Raw genomic sequence first — 19,069 nt, 5'->3', positions numbered from 1 at the left:
CTGGTAACCATCAGTTCTCTTAGTTAAGAGTCTGTTTTTTGGGGCGGTTGGGTGGCTCAGTGGGTTAAAGCCTCTGCCTTCAGCTCAGGTCATGATCCCAGAGTCCTGGGATCGAGCCCCGCATCGGGCTCTCTGCTCGGCAGGGAGCCTGCTTCCTCCTCTCTCTTTGTGCCTGCCTCTCTGCCTACTTGTGATCTCTGTCTGTCAAATAAATAAATAAAATCTTTTTAAAAAAAAACCCGTTTTTTGGTTTGTCTCTCTTTTCTTTGTTCATTTGTTTTCTTAAATTCCACATCATATGGTATTTGTCTTTCTCGGACTTTTTTCACTTACACTCTCTAGATCCATGTTGCAAATGGCAAGATTTTCTTTTTATGGCTGAGTAATATTCAAGTGTGTACATGTCACATATTCTTTATCCAATCATCTATTGATGGACAGTTGGGCTGCTTACATTCAAAGTAATTATTGATAGGTATGTATGTATTGCCATTTTGTTGCTTGTTTTATGGTTGTTAAGTAGTTCTGTTCCTTTTGCTCTCTTTTCTCACTGTTTGCTGGCTTTCTTCAGTGGTATACTTGAACTCCTTTCTCTTTCATTTTGCATGTCTATTACTGATTTTTGATTTGTGGTTACCATTAGGTTTGTAAATAACATGTATACATCAGTCTATATTAAGTTGATGGTCCCTTAAATTTGAATCTGTTCTTTACCCCCCTCCCCCATTTAAAGTATATGGTGTCATACTTTACATCCTTTTATTTTGTGAAACCCTTGACTGATTTTTATAGATACACTTAATTTTCCTACTGTTGTGCTTTTTGCTTTTCTTCCTCCTCTTTATAGTCTTTCCTTTCTACTCAGAGTCCCCTTTAACATTCTTGTACAGCTGGTTTCGTGGTCATGAATTTAACTTTTATTTGTCTGGGAAGCACTTTCTCTCTTATTCTGAATGATACTCTTGTTGGATTGGATATTCTTGGTGGCAGGTTTTTTTCCTTTCAGCACTTTGAATATATTGTGCGACTCCCTTCTGGCCTGCAAACATTTCTGCTGAAAAATCACCTGATTGCCTTATAGGGTTTCACTTGTATGTAACTGTTTTCCCTGGTAGCTTTTAAAATTCTCTATTACTGCTGTTTGCTATTTTAATTACTAAGAATGTGTCTTGGTGTGGACCTCCTTGGGTTGATTTTGATGGGGGCGCTCTGTGCCTCAGATCTGGATTTCTGTTTCCTTAGCCAGATTTGGGAAATTCTAAGCTATTATTTTTTAAACTTTCTGCCCCCTTTTCTCTTTCTTCTCCTTCTGGGATCCCTATAATGCAAATTGTTGTTACGCTGATAGTAGTGCTGAGTTCCCTAAGTCTGTTTTCATTGTTTTTTCTCTTTTCTGTTTAATTTGATTCTTTCTATTACTCTGTCCTCTAGTCATTGATCATTCTTCTGCTTCCTCTAATCTACTATTTATTCCATCTAGTGTAGTATGAATTTCATTTATTGAGTTATCTCTGATTGGTTCTTCTGTTTTCTCTTTGTCAAAGGATCTGAGGTCCTCCACTCTTTTCTGCAGTCCACTGGGTATCTTTATGACGATTACTTTAAATTTTTTATCAGACATATAATTTGTCTCTATTCTGTTTAGCTCCCTTGTTTCAATTTTGTCTTGTTCTTTCATTTGTGATATTCCTTTATCTCCTTATTTTGTCTTACTCTGTGTGTCTGTTTCTGTTAGGAAGGTCAGCTGCCTCCCCTGTTTGTGAAAGTGGTGGCTTACGAAGAAGAGGGCCTGTAGTGCCATGCAGTATCCTGTTTGCCAGAACCCGCTGTTTCTGGGGTGTTTACTGTGTGTGTTGTGAGTGCCCTGTTACTGTGGCTGAACTGCTCTTGCCTTGCAAAAGCAGTGGCCCTTTGCCTATTGCAGTGTCTGCAGTGGCCCTTTGCCTATTGTGGGCACAGTTTGGTCCCTGTGTTAGTGGGTCAATCTGGGGCCACCTCGGGCTTGAGTTGAGTCAGACCCAGTGTTTGCCACAGATGCAGTAGCACTTAACTACTGGGCACTTTCCCTGTGTTGAGGCCTGAGCTTTTGGGCTCTGGCCAAGGATGCATTGGAGGGAGCAAGTCCATAGACTCCAGGGGCGCCTGGCTGTAGCAGGGTTCATGCTGTAGGCTGCTATTGGAGGGGACCTGCAGCCACCTACAGCTCCTGCCGAGACTGCTGGGTTGGATTGGGCAGATCCACAGAAGTGCGAGTTGGGGTGCGCAGTGCCATCAAGCTAGCTTGGAAAGTGTGCTCTGCTGGTTCTTGTAGGTGTCTGTCTTGGCACAGGGGAGGGAAATGGCACTCACCAGCTCCTTTGTCCTTGGAGAAGTGTCCCAAGGAGCCTTGCCTCTGCAGAACATACTCTTAATATTAGTAAATCAATCTCACTCTTGTATACCCCAGGCATTTTTCAAACTGCTACTTCTATGTGTTATCTCCATGGGGCTGTTTCTTGTACAGTCTGCTTAAGGATAGAATCAGTTTTCTATTGTCCTGGCTCTCCCAGAGCTGAGCCCTCTGATTTTTAAAGTTCCAGGTGTCAAGCTGCACTGACTGTAAGAACTAGTGAAATTATGCCCCTCTGCTTTTCAAAGCTAAATGTTATGGGGATTCATCTTTCCTGGGTGGGCTCCTCATGCCTGGGGTGCCTGGGGTGAGGGTCTGTTTCTGTACCCTGTCCAGGCCCGTGGCAGCCCTCCCTCACGTGGATAGTCCTGTAGTCATTTTACCTCCCAGCTGGGTCTCCACTTTTCCTACCCTCTTCAGTGTGGTCTCTTCTCCACGTTTAGCTGTGGAGAGTCTGCTTTGTCCTGTTTTACCCTTTTTTAATGTGGTTGTAAACAGTGTTTTTAAAACTTTTTCCTCCTGCTAGTTTATTATTGGCGTATAAAAATGAAGCAGATGTCTTAATTTTGTATCCTGCAACTTCTACTGAATTCATTTATTATGGTGAGTTTTGGGATTTGGGGGGTTTTTGTTTTTGGTCTTTAGAGTTTTCTATATAGCAAGATTTCTGCAGGTCTGCTGTGGGAGGGGACCTGTAATCATCTAAAACTGCCAGCAGACTTGCACAAATCTTGTCATCTGCTAATAGTGACAGTTTTACTACTTTACCAGTTTGGATGCCTTTTCTTTTTCTTACATGAGTGTTCTGGCTCAGACCCCTGTGCTATGTGAAGAAACATGGGAGAGCAAACATTCTTGTCCTGTGTCTGATCTTGGAGGAAAAGCCTTCAGCTTTTTGATATTGGGTATGATGTTAGTTGTGGGTTTGGGGCTTTTATTATGATGAATTATGTTCCCTCCATGCCCCCTGTATTGAGTTGTTATCACGAATAGGTGAATTTTGTCAGAACTTTTTTTTTGGGGGGGGGATCTCATGAGATGATCATGATTTTTAATCCTTCATTTTGTTAATGTAGTGTATCACATTGGTTGATTTGCAGATACTCAACTATCCTTGCATCCCTGGAATAATTCGGTGAGTAATCCTTTAAATGTTTTTATTGAATTTGGCTTGCTAATATTTTGTTCAGGAGTCTTGCGCTGTTGTTCATCAGGGATATCATTGGCTTATAATTAGCATTTTCCCCCCTGTAGTGTGTATCTTTATCTGGTTTTGGTTTCAGAGTAATGCTGGCCTTATAGAATTTGGAAGCATTCTTTCCTCTTCAGTTTTTTGCAGTAATGGAAAAGGATAGGTGTTTAACTCTTTAATTTAACTCTTTAAATGTTTGGCTTTACTTGTGAAGCTATCAGGCCCTGGACTTTTGTTTGTTGGGAGGTTTTGGGTTACTCATTCAATCTCATTACTAGTAACCATTCTGTCCAGATTTTCTGTCCTTGATTCAGTTTTGGAAGATTATATGTGCCTAGTAATTTGTCCATTTCTTCTAGATTGTTCAGTTTGTTGGCATATAGTTTTTTTGCAGTAGTCTCTTATAATTCTTTGTACTTCTGTAGTGTCAGTTTTAACTTCTCCTTCATGTCTGATTTTATCTATTGAGTCCTCTTTTTTCTTTAGTGCAGCTAAAGGTTTGTCAATTTTTTCAAGAACCACTTCTTGGATTAATTGGTCTTTTGTTGTTGGGTTCGTGTTTTTTTGTTTTTGGTCTCTATTTCATTTATTTCCACTCTGATCTTCATTATTTCATTCCTTCTGCTAACTTTGGGCTTGTTTGTTCTTTTTCTAGTTCCTTTAGTTGTAAGGTTAGATTGTGTTATTTTATTGTTTCTTAAGGTACACCTATATCACTATAAATTACCATCTTAGAATTGCTTTTTCTGTGTCCCAAAGATTTTGAAACATTGTATTGCCATTATTCTTTGTCTCGGGTTTTTGTTTTTGGTTTTTTTTTTTTTTTTTTTTTGGTCTTGGTATTTTTTAAATTTCCTTTTTGGTTTCTTCATTTACCCACTGGTTGTTTAGTACCATATTGTTCAGCGTCTGTGTGTTTGTGGTTTTTCTAATTTTTTGATTGCTAGATCTTATGGCCTGAAGTGAGTCTCTTGTAGGCATCATATGGATGTCTTTTTATTTCTTTATCATTCTTTCAGTAACCCTATGTCTTTGGATTGGAGCATTTAGTCTATTTACATTTAAAGGATAGGAATTGATAGGAATATACATTTGTCCTTGAATAAGGTGGTGGTTAGGGACACTGACTGACCTTCCTGCAGTTGAAAATCCACATGTAACTTTTGAGAGCCCCAAAACTTAACTAGTAAGTCAGGAGCCTTGCTTGGTAACATGAACAGTTGGCTGACATAGTTTGTATGTTAGATGTACAATATACTATATTCTTAAAGTAAGAAAATCATAAGGAATAGAAAAGACATTTACAGTATTGTATTTATTTAAAAAAAACCACGTAGTTCAGACCTTTGCTGTTCAAGGGTTAGCTATACTTGCATTTTAATTGTTTTCTGGTTGTTTTGTTCTTTTCTGTTTTCTTACTCTCTTTTATTAGTGACTTTTAGTCTTATGCTTGGATTCTTTGGTATTTTGTGTGTCTATTAAAGGTTTTTGGTTACCATGAGGTTCATTTATAACAATGTATAGCAGTCTATTTTAATGGTCACTTCAGTTTGAACATATTCTAAAAGCACTGCATTTTTACTGCCCTCCCCTTCCACATTTTATGTATTTGGTGTCATACTTTACATCTTTTTATCTTGTGTATCCATTAACTAATTATGGTAGATAAAATTGATACTGCTTTTGTCTTTCATACTATTATAAATGATTGATTTACTAACTTTACTGGATGTTTATCTGTGAAGTTTTTTCTTTCATAATTTTCATCTAGGTATGTCCTTTTACACTTAAAGGAGTCCTTTTATCATTTCTTGTAAGGCTGGTTTAGTGGTGGTGAAATCTTTACTTTTATTTGGGACACTTTATTTCTCTAGCGATTCTGAATGATACTCTTGACAGGTATTCTTGGCTGTAGGGTTTTTTGTTGTTTATTTCCCCCCCGCCCCCAGCACTTGGAATAGATGACACCATTCATTTCTGGCCCACATAGTTTTTGCTGAAAAATCAGTTGATAGCCTTGTGGGTATGTTATTAGTTGCTTTTCTCCTACTGCTTTTAAGGTTTTCATTAATTTTTGACATTGTACAGTTGACCCCTGAACAATGCAGGGGTTAGAGGCACCAATCCCCCTGTGCAGTTGAAAATCGACATAACTTTTGACTCTGCCCAGATTTACTAATAGTCTGCTGTTGACTAAAAGTCTTAAACAGCTGTTAGGCACATATTTTCTGTTATATATATTATATACTATATTCTTAAAGTTGGAGAAAATAAGAAATCACAAGAGAAAATCTAGTACTGTTCTGTATAAAAGAAATATTCACATGTAAGTGTTTTTGTGTCGTTCAAGGGCCAGCTTTATCATGTGTCTTGGTGTGGACCTCTTTGGATTCATCTTGTTTGGGGCTCTCTGTGCTTCCTGGTACTATAATGTCTATTTCCTTTTCTAGATTGTAGAATTTATCAGCTATTATTCAATTAAGTTTTCTGTTTTTTTCTCTCTCCTCTCCTGGGATGCTTGTAATGCCAGTGTTCAGCTTGACTTCTAAAACCCTGTGTTCCAGATTGCTGATTCATTTTTCTGCACCCTCTAATTTGATGTTGATACACGGATGGTATTTTTCATTTGTTACTGTATTTGGCTCTGACTGTTCCTTTTTATATTTTCTATCTGTTAAAGTTCTCATTGAATTCAAGTCCAGCTAGCATCTTTATGACTGTTACGTTGAATTCTTTATCAGGTGGATTGCTTCTCTCTGGCTCATTTTTTGAGATTTTGTTTTATTTGGAACACATTCCATTTTGTCTACTCTGTATTTAGTAGGTCAGCTACATCTAGTCTTCTATAGAAGGCATCCTGTGGGGCCAAAAGCACGGTCTCCCCAGGCCACCAGAATCAGGTGCTCCAGGCATGTCCTTGTGTGGGCTGTGTGAGCGACAGTGAGATTTGGCCACAACCGCTATGAGCACTGTGGTAAGCTTAAGTTGTGCCTTTTGAGAAGGTGGGTCCAAAGAGGAATGCCTTGTCAGTGCCAGTGGTTCTAGCAATGTAGATAGGAAGTGTCAGAACTGGTACCTGCCAGCATTGGACGAGGTGGGCTACACGAGGGCAAGGCATTGGTACCTGCTAACTCTTCCCTTCCCAGAGAAAATTCCTACAGACTTGCCCATCCCAGCACACGCCTTAAAAGTAGTAAATGTCCTTCATGTATAACCCAGCACTTTCCAAACTGCTGCCTTGGTGCTGGGTCTCAGAGTGATTAAGAGTACACCCTCAGGGGCACCTGGGTGGCTCAGTGGGTTAGAGCCTCTGCCTTCAGCTCTGGTCATGATCTCAGGGTCCTGGGATCGAGCCCCACATCAGGCTCTCTGCTCAGCGGGGAGCCTGCTTCCCCCTCTCTCTCTGCCTGCCTCTCTGCCTACTTGTGATCTCTGTCAAATAAATAAATAAAATCTTAAAAAAAAAAAAAAGTACACCCTCAGCTTTCTATAGCCTTTGGCTCTCCCTGAGTTAAGCCCCCAGATTTCCAGAGTTCAACATCATGGGAGCTCATCTTCCTGGTGCTACATACCCCACCCAGTGAGGGGCTTGACCCTCGCCACTTATGGGTGATAGCCCTCCCACTTTATGGCTCACTGTGCCAGAGATGGGGTTCTGGACCTCATCTCTGCCCCTCCTGCCCTCCTCTCACTGCAGCTTTTTGTCCCCAGCTGTGTAAGAGCCATTGCACTGTCTTCGGATTGTTCTGAGTGAGTTGCATGTTGTGTAGCTGCATCATTGGCATGTCCGTGGGAAAGGTGAGTTCAGCACCTCCTTACTCTGCCATCTTCCCAAGGTTCCAGGGGGTGCAGTGGGGCTGCCTGCCAGTGGTGCTTGTGTTTGCCCTGGAGCTGTGGCTGGGCACCCACTGCCGTGTGGCCAGGGGGCACCACATACGCCTGAACCGCTGCTCCTGGTCTTGTGTGTTGCCGAGGGCTAGGTGTCCACCAGTAGATTCCAAATCCTATCAAGAACTGCTTTTGATAGGAAAGCTGATGGCACCATCTACCTTTTGTCAGTTTTCTATGGGGTTTTAGACAACATTCAATTCCAGACTTGAGGCCTTCAAATTAGGTAACAGTGGCTCTTTAAAAGTAGACACATTTCAAGGTTCTTTTTCTAGTTTAACAACAACAACAACATACACACATGACAGACATTACTTGCATTCTTCTGTTTCTTGATAAAGGCTGATCTCAAGGCCACTGTGCAAAGACATTGCTACTTTTGTGAACAAGATTGGATTTTAATGCTCTGACAATTCCTACTTCTTCACTATCAAAATAATCTGAGTAGAGGTCAAAGCTTAAACCAATTCGTATATGTAAAAATAAAACAAAAGACAAAAAAAGTAAAGCAGGTCTTTCTGGACTTAGCTTCACAGCCCCAGTCAGGTCCTTGTTTGCAGAGGGAGCCTGAGGGCCAGTTCAGTCAGATGACCCATATCTGGTTGTTTGCTTCGCTTCTTGATGTATTCCAGAGTTTTCACCTAGGAGGAAAAAGAACGATCAGTATCCTTTCTGGTTCACCAGTGAGCCAACAAATCAACCATATTGTGAGCTCATGCTTTCTTACAGCTAAAGTCTTAAAGCATAAAGGAGGAGAAGAAAGCAACAAAGTCTTTAAAGTATGGGGTGCCTGAGGGGCTTAGTCAGTTAAGGGTCTGCCTTCAGCTCAAGTCATGATCTCAGGGTCCTGGGATTGAGCCCCCTCAGCTGGGAGCTTGCTTCTCCCTCTCCCTTTGCCACTCCCCCAGCTTATGCTGCTTTGCTCTCTGTAATTTTTTTTTAAAAGATTTTATTTATTTGACAGAGAGCAGCAGACAAAGGAAGAGGGAGAGGCAGGCTCCCTGCTAAGCAGAGAGCCCAGTGTAGGGCTCCATCCCAGGACTCTAAGATCATGACCTGAGCCGAAGGCAAACACTTAACTGACTGAGCCATCCATGGGACTGAGTGCCCCATTAATAAGTAAAATTCTTTAAAAAAAAAAAGAAAGAAAGCAAAGTCTCTAAGTATAACTTCTTAGATTATAATTTGCTTATAAAGTCAGATTTTGGTGTGACCAGGAATAGCAGATATTTTTATATATGTGTATTTTATCAAAGGGAATAAAAAGGGGAGACTTGGATTTGTTGAGTCCAAACTGTGCTCTGGCCAGTGGGTTTACATCGTTCACCAGGACCCCCATGCCCTCCCAGTGCCTCACCATGGTCCTGGTATCCGCACAGCCGTGCCTCTGTGCCAGGTGCCACAGGTTGACAGAGAGCTGGTTGAGTCTGTTGTTGCGCAGGTCCCCGTGGGCCAAGATGCTGTTAAAGAAGGAAAGTCCCAGCGAGCTTTGGCGCTTCAGAGCCTGAAATAGAAAAGAGAGATTACCCTCCGGCAGTAGGGCTCAGGCTGGGCGCAGCGTTGATGCTGGCTCTACCATGGATCATCTGGAGGGCAAGCTGCTGAACCTCCCAAGCCCCACCTTCATCTGTAGGACAGTAAGGCAATGCCAGCTCAGAGGGTAGGTGAGGAATGAGATGAAGCATTAAAGGCCCTTCATTCTGTGCCTCCTACATGGGTATTACTTATGAAATGGAAGCAGAAGCAAGTGTACTTCTTTCAAGTACAAACGAGAACTGAAAGGCTACAATCAAATGTCCTTCAGATGTATCCTCTAGCTACCCAAAGTTATGGTCACTATCCAGGGCAGAAATAAAGACCAATGACCGCTCCCCATAAATGGCCCAGGCCCAGCTTTAATAAGAACTATTCTATAATAATGAAATCTTGCCTCTGATTAGAGGTACCCAAACAAGGAAAGCCTAACCAAAAAAGACCAAACCTGAATTCAGCAACAGGCCTTGGAGAAAGGAAGCAAGGTCTGAGAAGTAAACAGGCACGTGGGAAGGCCAAGTGAACATGTGGGCCTAAGCAGCAAGCCAGATTCTGCCGCGTGTCCATGAGGGCCCTGGACAGCTGCTGACCTGCGCGCCTGCTAGATGCTCTTGGCTCACAACACAGAACATCGGTGAGTCCAGCAAAGCAGATGAGAAAGGAGCCCTTAAAGTGGGCCAGGTATTCTGCTCTGTACTTTACACAGCTCATCTAATTTAATCTACACAGCAGATCTTCGTGGGAAGCACATCTCTTACCAGCTAGGCGCATGCAGCCACTGTCTCCCAGGGATCCCAACCCCTCCTTATTCAAGCATTACACTGGGTGCTGAGGTGAGGGGACTGCGCGGATGGAACCAGTTACGGACCTTAGAGAATCCTGGACTATCTGGGTGGGCCCAGTCTAATCCTGTGAGCCCTAAAAGGCAGAGAAATTTCTGAAAGACCCATAGCAGAAGAGGAGGCAGAAGGGGTGAGATCAGAGAGATTTGAAGCACGAGGATATGACCCACCATTGGTGGCTTTCAAAGGAGGAAGGGGCCAAAGCCAGGAGCCGCAGCCAACTTCTCGAAGCTGAGAACAACCTCTAGCCAACAGCAGGGAAACGGGACCTTAGTGCTACAACTGCATACAACTCAAATTCGCCAACACCCCGAAGAAGCCAGTCAACGCCTTGATTTTGACCTTGTGAAACTTTGCCGGTGCCAACCCCCCAAACTGCTATAATAAATCAATGTTTTAAGCTGTTGAGTTTGTGGCTATTTTTTTTTCCTCTTAAGGCTGCAAGATACACTCAAAGCTCAGAAGGCTTTGGGGGACTTGCTCATGGACCACAACTAGTAAGTATAAAGCACAGGAAGTACAAAGCAGGGATTTGAACTCCAGTCGTCCTGCTCCAAAGCCTGTGCCCATACCCTCCCATGTCCCACTCCAGCTTCATAAATATTCCCATAGACCAGTGTTAGCATCACATTAGGAATTCACATTCTGAAGAGACTAAGCGTTGCTTTTTCAACTACTCAAGGTAGACAAAACCAACCTTCTAACCATCGGTCTGTCCATCCATCATTCCACAAACCGTCACGGGAGCCAGACTCTGCTAACTGCTGAACCAACTTAATCCCTGCTGCCATCCTCAGCCAAGTGAGAATTTAAAATCTCTTTGTGGAGGAAAAAAACCTGTTGAGGCGCAGCTTTACAGTTGGGCAAGGGGCTGAGTGGCAAAAAGAGACCTCCACTGGAGGACCAGGTGAGCCTTGGCCACGGTGTGGACCTGGTGACAGTCCCAGAAGTAGCAGAACTGACTGAAAATGACCATCAAGGAGTGGGGTCATGCTGTGCACTGCCCAAGCCTGCGGGCCACAGGAGAAAAGCAGCATATTCCAGGCACAGACTCACTAAGTGGCTGCCGAATGCCTGCTTGGGGTCCTTTGATCAGACAATGCAATTCTACCCAACCAGGAACCTGGGCCGAGACCAGCATTCTGTGGGCTCCAGTCCAGTCTGCTGCCTGTCTTTTAAGCCGGCCCCCATCTGATGGCTAGGACAACAGGAGGGTACGTTTTCTGCTTCTATCTACAGGACAAAACTAAAACAAATTCTATTTCAAATACAACTAAAAGAGTTTCCCCCCGAGAGAGGTCCTTTAACTACATTTCATTGAAGTAGGAGAGATTTTTTTTTTAAAGACAAGGGAGACAGTATCTAACAACTAGCTATTTCTCTATTCTGTATCTTCTCAGTAAGCATTTTACCCCAAAAACCCCCATCCACATGTGTTTCAAATGCACAGCCCATTAAAAGTGAAACCGTGAGAGACAGATCTGAGGGATGAGAAGTCCTGCAAGCTGACATGCAAAGACCCCCAAACCATGAACACATTATGAAAACTGAATCAGGGCCTTGAGCCCCCTCCTCCTCTTCCTCAGAGGTTTTAAATAAAAATAAGCTTTTCATTCTTTTCCTATGAGAATTGTCATTTCCAGGAAGCTCCCTGGGTCTGGCATAATTCCCAGCTTCACCCCACCTAAACAAACAACTTCATCAAGCTCTGAGTAAACTGGCAAACCTTCTTAGAGATTTGGAGAAAATTTTGGAAGCAGGGTTGCTTCCATCCAGCACTAAGAAATGACCTACTCCAGACGGGCATCAGCACTCGGGGTTTTCAACAGCACGAAGCTTTGCTCTCCACCTGGTAGAGAAATCTGACCCCTGCTTCCCAATTCCCAAACTTGATGATCCTGTCTGCAGAGCCCCTGCCGTGACCTGCTTGCCCATGCTGACTTCCACACCGCACTGTTAAAATGAAGGATGGTATGTTCCGTTTTAGCTCAGTCCACCCATATTTTTCTAATAAATGTGCATATATGGAAGGACATGTTCACTGAATGTCCCTGGTATTTATGGGAGTTGAAATGTTCTTTGGAAGAATTCCAACTTCTCTGGGTTTTTTTTCAGAATCCTGTTTCAGAGTCATTATTACAATCAATACCCCCTCCTCCAAGAGAAAGAGACATAATTGTTAAATACAATCCCAGCACTGTACCCACCCCCAACAACTGCAAAAATACGTTCCAAGACCCCCAGTAAACACCAGAAACCAGACAGTTCTGAACCTTGTATGGTATTGTTTTTTCCTATATACATACCTCTGACAGTTTATAGATTAGGGACAGCAAGAAATTAACAAAAGGGAATTATATACTGTAATCAAAATTATGTTAATGTGGTTTCTCAAAATACTGTACTGTACTCATTCTTACAATTACTGCTCCATGAGATAAGGTGAATGACACAGGCACTGTGACGTCTTGTTAGGCTGCTCTTGACCTGATTAGACGTCAGGAGTGGGGGGTAGAATCTGCTTTTGGACAGTAGTTGGCCCCGGTAACTGAAACTGCATGGCAGCGGGGTAAGGGGAGACTGTGTCCCATTAGTGGGACACAACAACTATATATAGTTTTTAGCTTGATTTTTATTGTGAGCCTGGGGGTTGTTCTAGGTCATGGTCCTTTATGCTGTAGGTGGCCACCTCTGATTAAACCTAGCCTTCTACATCAGGTCAGGGTGAAGAAATGTATTTTCAAGCCATGTGCCAAATTTTTCTTGGGTGTTACCTGTTAAACAGTACTGCTCTAAGAGGTCCCTGGGCAAAAAACTGGTGCCAGAACCATGGTTTTAAAAATCAAGAAAAGGTGTCTAAGAAGAACTTTTCAGGGCAGAGGAGCTGAAGGTAAAGGACCCCATTTCTACCTGAGAGGTAGAAAGAGCTCGCCCCTGAAAGCTACCAATACTCAGAGACAAAGAAAAAAAAGTTTTTAGCCCTAAGAGTTTGCTCATGTTTGAAAAAGGCCCTTTAGTTGGTGGAGAATTGCCTCTTCTGATAGTTACTAGTTTGATAAACCAGTTTCCCCGGAGAAATTGGGGTTCTGATTCTGCCCTTTCCCCTGACAGCCAAATGCCCTTCATGTGTTAATTTCCCCAGAGTCCTGCAGCCCCGCATCCAAAAAGGTCCCTAGGCTGGTGGGACACGCCAACACACACTCCCCTCAGAGAGTGCGCTATGACGCACATGGGACCTATTGCTAACCATAAGGCTGGCCTGAACTTGGCAGGGGCCACTGGAGGATGGAGTCTAGAAAAAATACAACTCGCTCCAGCATCTGCTTGACTATCCAGAACACACATGTACATCATACATTTGTATGCCCACAGCTATACAATATTCTTGTGGTTTTCTGCTGGGGAAAGACTAAGGACAGTGGTGGCATTTCATATAGCCCCAGAAATGAGTATGAATTAAACTTAAAATCCAGTGGGATCTTATTTTGTCTTCAAAGGGTTTGATGGAGGGGGATATAAGAGCAAAAACCTAGGAAGAGCCTTGGTAAGGGGAAGGCTGGAAAGCTACTAGAAAAAAGGCAGTCCAAAATCTGCCTCAGACTGGGGAAAGGGAATTGAGGAGCAGGACAGCAGGAGAGAACAGGGCCTGCCAGGGTGAAATCTGGACTGAGCTATCAGGTTGTCTCTTGCCAAGTGGGAAAAAAAAAAAAATCAAAATTCTCGGAGCTTCAAGCAGACAGTCTGGAGTAGTGAAGACCAAGACCCAGGGGAGCACACAGAGGCAGAAACAAATTTAGGCATCAGGTGACCCACAGAAAGAATGCAGAGAAAGAAGTCAGGTACCAGCTTTGACTCCTAAGGCACTGCCAACCTCCACCCCCTTCCCACAGGCCCCGACTCCACAACAGCAATCAGCCTGAACACACTTCCAGAGATGAGCCTAGGTCTGAACAACTAACTGTCTTGGCCAAGCCTGAGACCGGGCCTCTGGGATCCATCTGTCACCCACATGTGCTACAGCTGCAAAAAAAGGAAGCGGCGGTTGACATAAGCAGGGAAGAGAACCAGGTAGGTATGCAGAGTGCACTACATGGAAATGAAAATTAACTATCATCTAACTACATGGAGAGTATGGAAAAACTGCTCTGAAAACATACAAGATGCAACATCGGGCATATCCGTGTAATTCGTGGGTAACACGGGTTCTAGAAGACTGCCTCAGCCATATCTCACAGCTCCTACTCTAGGACAGTGTAAAGGGACAGCTGTTCCCACCTCACTGGTCTGTCGGGAGAATTAAGTGAAATGATAAATGCAGAGTCCTCAACTCTACACTCACATAACGAAGGCTGGAGAAGCAACCTCTACTGTGGTGGGACAGGAACCATACGCCACTTCTCACAAGGTAAGCGGAAAGGCCTTGGTTGAGGAGGGCCATGCAGTGGTTCCAAGTTCAGCCTGGGGGACTGGGGTGGCTACCCTGTTCTATCACCAGAGGAAACCCAGGGCTGTGGAGAAGCCGCTCGGAGCCTCAGTCTCCTTTTCTGTCCAATAAGAATAGACACCGTAGGGGCACCTGGGTGGCTCAGTGGGTTAAGCCTCTGCCTTCAGCTCAGGTCATGATCTCAGGGTCCTGGGATCGAACCTCACATCGGGCTCTCAGCTCAGAAGGGAGCCTGCTTTCCTCCTCTCTCTCTCCTTGCCTCTCTGCCTGCTTGTGATCTGTCTGTCCAATAAATAAATAAAATCTTTAAAAAAAATTAATAAAAAAAAAAAGAATAGAAACCGTACTTGCACTTCAGACAGGTCGTGGGCATGAAAAAAACACCAAAGTGTGCAAAGCACAGGCCATATATTCAGCATGTACCGATGAAGCCCCTGCTGTATGCCAGCCTCTGCTCAAGGTGGGGGGATGCTGGGGTGAGGGTACATGGGCCCCAGAGACAGGGACGTCCGAGACTCATGTTGCAAGATCCTAGCCCCCCACGGAACTTACATTCTGCTGGGAGAGGCAAGCAACAGAACTACACAGAGCATTTCAGAGAGTGACCACACAGTACAGGGAAAGCCCCGGATGGAGCGCTCAGTGATCAGTCCGCACAGAAACACGACGCGCACATGAACCAGTTTCCTGTCCGGAATGGACCCATGTCCTACACCCCCTGGAAACGCATGCAATCAGAGCGAGCGGCAGCAGGGGGCAGGCCAAGGGCACCTACCTCATCTTTGGCCAAGGTTTTCAGATGCTCCAGGATCTGAGCCATCACCGTCTCACACAGCTTGTTGTTTTCGGCCAGAAACTTGGAGTCTCCCCCATACAGGCTGTCGTTGGAGTCAACTGATGGAACAGACCAGAGCAATGAGCAAAATACGGTCGAGCCATACAGAGGAATATCATGCAGTCATAAAAAGGAATTCAGTGGGGCGTCTGGATGGCTCTGTTGGTTAAGTAATTGGCTGCCTTTGGCTTGGGTTGTGTTCCCAAGGTCCTGAGATCGGGCCCCACCGCTGGCTCCTTGCTCAGTGGGGAGCCTGCTTCTCCCTTTCCGTCTGCCTGCTACTCTGCCTGCTTGTGCGCTCTCTCTCAAATAAATAAATAAAAATTCTTAAAAAAAAAAAAAAAGGGGAATGAAATTCTGATAAGTGTTAAAACGTGCATAAATCTTGAAAGCTTTATGTAGGTGAAATATGCCAGGAACAAAAGGACAAATATTGCATGGTTCCTTTTCTGCAGGGCCCTAGAAGAGGCAGATTTGTAGGAGGCAGAGTGGAGTCATCGCAGGCTGGGAGAAAGGGGAGGGAATGGGAAGTTACTGTCTACTGGGTACAGTTTGTTGGGATGAGGAAAAAAATTTTGGAAATGGGTAGTTGTAATGTCTGCCCAACACTGTGAATATCCTTGAAGCTGAATGAACTTTTTAAAAATAGTTAAAATGGTAAACTTTATTTTACTACTATGTGTATGTTACAAATCTTTAAAAAATGTAAAAAAAAAAAAGCCTTAGTACAAAAAGTCTGTATCTTTGACTTGGGGAAAGAATTCTAAGCTATTTACTTTAAGAAAATAATCCAACAGGAACGCCTGGCAGGTGGCTCGGTAAAGTGTCCGATTCTTGGTTTTGGCTCGGACTGTGATCTGAGGGTTGTGAGATCGAGCCCTGCACTGGGCTCTGTGCTCAGCAGGGAGTCTGCTTGGGGATTTCTCTCCCTTTGCCCCTCCCCTCACATGCACGGTCTCTCTCAAATAAGTCTTTAAAAAAACAAAATCAGAAAAATAAATGCTGGGCGTCTGGGTGGCTCAGTGGGTTAAGCTGCTGCCTTCGGCTCAGGTCATGATCTCAGGGTCCTGGGATCGAGTCCCGCATCGGGCTCTCTGCTCAGCAGAAAGCCTGCTTCCCTCTCTCTCTCTCTCTCTCTGCCTGCCTCTCTGTCTACTTGTGATCTCTCTCTGTCAAATAAATAAATAAAAATCTTAAAAAAAAAAAAAAAAGAAATGCTCTGTTACAATATTAAATACTTAAGAGAATAAAAGTATATGATCTATAGTTATTAATTCCCACATATACACAATACTATTGCCATAGCATACTATTAATAATTACAAGATACTATTAATTTTTAAAAAGTGACATAAGTATCCACAGTAGAGGCCAGACACGTGTACACATCTCTATTCCCTACTTTACAGCTGCTTAAGAACCAATTTTTTTTTAATTAAAAAAATTAAATTTCATGATATCCTGTCATCAGTCCTGAACCTTCCAGAGAATGGGACGGGTCTAAGCACAAAGCAGTTAACTAATTGATAAAGTAATTTCAGATATGCCTTCTGTACATTTCTAGTTGCTATTTCAAGAACAACTATTCTTGCTTTTTATTTTGAAGGCTGCTGGAAGGTCGGGAAAGCAGTACAGTGAACACGTGGCTGCGCGCTCCACGACACACGTACAGACACACAGACACGCGGTGTTCTCTGGCGAAGCGGCTGCGAGCGGACTGCGGACACGTTGCCTACAGATAAGAACCGCTCCCCAGCAGTCTCCTTGCTCCCAGTGTCTCTGTCCAAAGGTGATCTCTAACCCGATTCCGAACCGCCGTGCACGGAACTGTGTCTCAACATTCAGAGGATGACAGCTGTTCTCTTAGAAGAACGTAAGAGACTGTGATTCTGGTGAAGCACCGGGTTCGGCCGTTCACCACCACCTGAGTCTGCAGGGGACAGAGCTGCGGCGGCGAAGGAATTTCTCACGTCTACCGCTGACGGCCGGACTAGGTCCTGGCCTGAATTCTCAGGCTGACTCCGGGTTGGAGTCTACGGTTTCTGATGAGCTCAGCACTGGAGAAGAGGGAAGGAAGGTCTAAGACCACCCATGGCCGACACACCCCAGGGCTTCCTCCCTAGAGGGGCCGCGGTGTGTTCAAGGCAGGCTGCTCACTTCCTCACGTACACGTGCGTGCACAATTGTGCACACGCACACTGCACCTCCTGCATGAGGGCCTGCTCTGCACCAGCTTCCAGAGTAGGAGCGGGGGACCCAATAGGGGGGCAAGGCTGATTCGGACCCCACCTCACAGAGCTCACGGACCACGAGGACAGGTACACGGCAAAGAGGCAGTCACAACAGGAAGTACTGAGAGTCAGAAGGGGGCGGTACAAAGGGTTATGGGACCCTAAAATCTAGGCCTGGGATGGAACTCAGGAATTAGCAAGATCAGGCTAAGCTCTATAGGTTAAATTTACTAGACAAAATGGAAAAGGGAAATGGTGAAGATGAGTTTTCCATGCTAACACTTGGTGGTGATGGAGGGAGGAAAGGGGAACCTTAAGAATTTGAATCTCGGAAGGTGGTCAGACCAGTGCGTACAGTGGCCCCAAGAGACCAGGTGCAGTTCTTATGAGGGAGATAAATGACATCCCTGGTAAGTGGCCACTAAGAATAGCCCAGAGTCCTTGCATCTGTCTGGCCCTGGGATCACGACCCTCAGTGTCTCAAGGGCCTGGCAGGTGGTGTGGAGCAGCCAAGGGGCTACAGTGGGTGCACAGAGGCATCCCGTGATCCAACCAGATCGACGCTGTGTGCATGTGAAGTAAACATTCGGCACACAGGCATCCTTCCCTTCCACATCAAACACGCCCATACTCCTGCAGGCTTGGTGGGGAAGCACTGGGGTTCTTGCTCTAGGTGGTTTCACAGTGCCATCTTATTGATCAAGAAACAAAGCAGCAAAGGCATCCTTTGTAAGTGCAAAAAAGTTGTGACCCTAGTTCTTTGAAGTTCTAACCTGTGTCAACATTAAGAGGCTGCCTAGAATAAGAAAGGGATGGATGGGGCAGCAAAGGCTCTTTCGGGCCCCCTGGGCCTCTCTCCTACTAAGACAACTGTCAGGTCACAATTACGTGGAGTAAACACAGCTGGGCCAAGAAAAAAGGGGAAAAAACCCACCCATCCCTCCGTTTTCTTCTCTGAAAGCGAGACATCTAAAAGCTAGGCTCCTATCAAACCTAGCCACGCTCCCTTCGCTAGCGCTCTCGCCCCCAGTCTGGCTGTACGGTTGAGAGGGTTAAATGGATCGGCTCCAGAAGAAGAGGGAGGAGAAGGCAGGAGCCAGGAGAGGGCTGCTTGCCCCTCTAACTGAGCCTGAGGTTTGCAGATGCACTTCCACATCAGTGCCTGGTCCTCAAAAGTCGCTCTACAGTTGCAAGTCCTCAGTGTGCATGTGGCAAAAAAGAGGAAATAAAAATGCCAACAAACAAAGGAAAAGGTGCTAAATCTCATTAGCCATCAAAGAAATGCAAATTACACTCATCAGAAGAGCCGAAATGAAAAAGACTGACTGCACAGAGGGAACCAAGGGGACCCTCACTCATGCCTGCTGAGGATGTCCTTTGGTACAACCATTTCGGAAGACTGTGAGACGCTATCTGCCAAAGCGGAACACAAGCAAGTCCCAAGAACAGCAACTCCCCCTGTAAGCACAGAGCCAGCAGAAACGTAACATGTCCAGAATATTCATGGCCAGAACCAGAACCGATGGAAACATGCAAATGTTCATCAGGGAACGGATGAATTCTGGTACGGTCACATGATGGAATAGGATACAGCAATGCAAAAGGAAGAACTTCAGCTACACGGGACACAGATGAAGCTCACAGAATAGTGAGAAGAAGCCAGACCCCAAAGAATGCATGCTCAACCATTTCATTTACCCAAGTGTGAGGCTAGA

The 19,069-nt window shown here is 44.5% G+C and overlaps 1 protein-coding gene across 1 annotated transcript in view; it reads right to left on the bottom strand.

Moving 5' to 3' along the window:
* Positions 1-7,691: 7,691 nt before the first annotated feature.
* The window catches only part of VPS35L (VPS35 endosomal protein sorting factor like), a 120,368-nt gene continuing 108,990 nt past the window's right edge, over positions 7,692-19,069 (bottom strand). The window contains exons 29-31 of the mRNA XM_044233738.1: positions 15,064-15,182; positions 8,827-8,973; positions 7,692-8,110 (exon numbers count right to left, since the gene is read on the bottom strand). Coding sequence (XP_044089673.1) covers positions 8,012-8,110; positions 8,827-8,973; positions 15,064-15,182 — 365 coding nt within the window. The 3' untranslated portion in view covers positions 7,692-8,011. The remainder of the gene's footprint in view (positions 8,111-8,826; positions 8,974-15,063; positions 15,183-19,069) is intronic.

The sequence above is a fragment of the Neovison vison genome, chromosome 14, assembly GCF_020171115.1.
Source record: "Neovison vison isolate M4711 chromosome 14, ASM_NN_V1, whole genome shotgun sequence".
NCBI classification, from domain to species: domain Eukaryota; kingdom Metazoa; phylum Chordata; class Mammalia; order Carnivora; family Mustelidae; genus Neogale; species Neogale vison.
The sequence above is the reverse complement of the archived record's forward strand: the minus strand, read 5'-3'. Positions and strand labels throughout refer to the sequence as shown.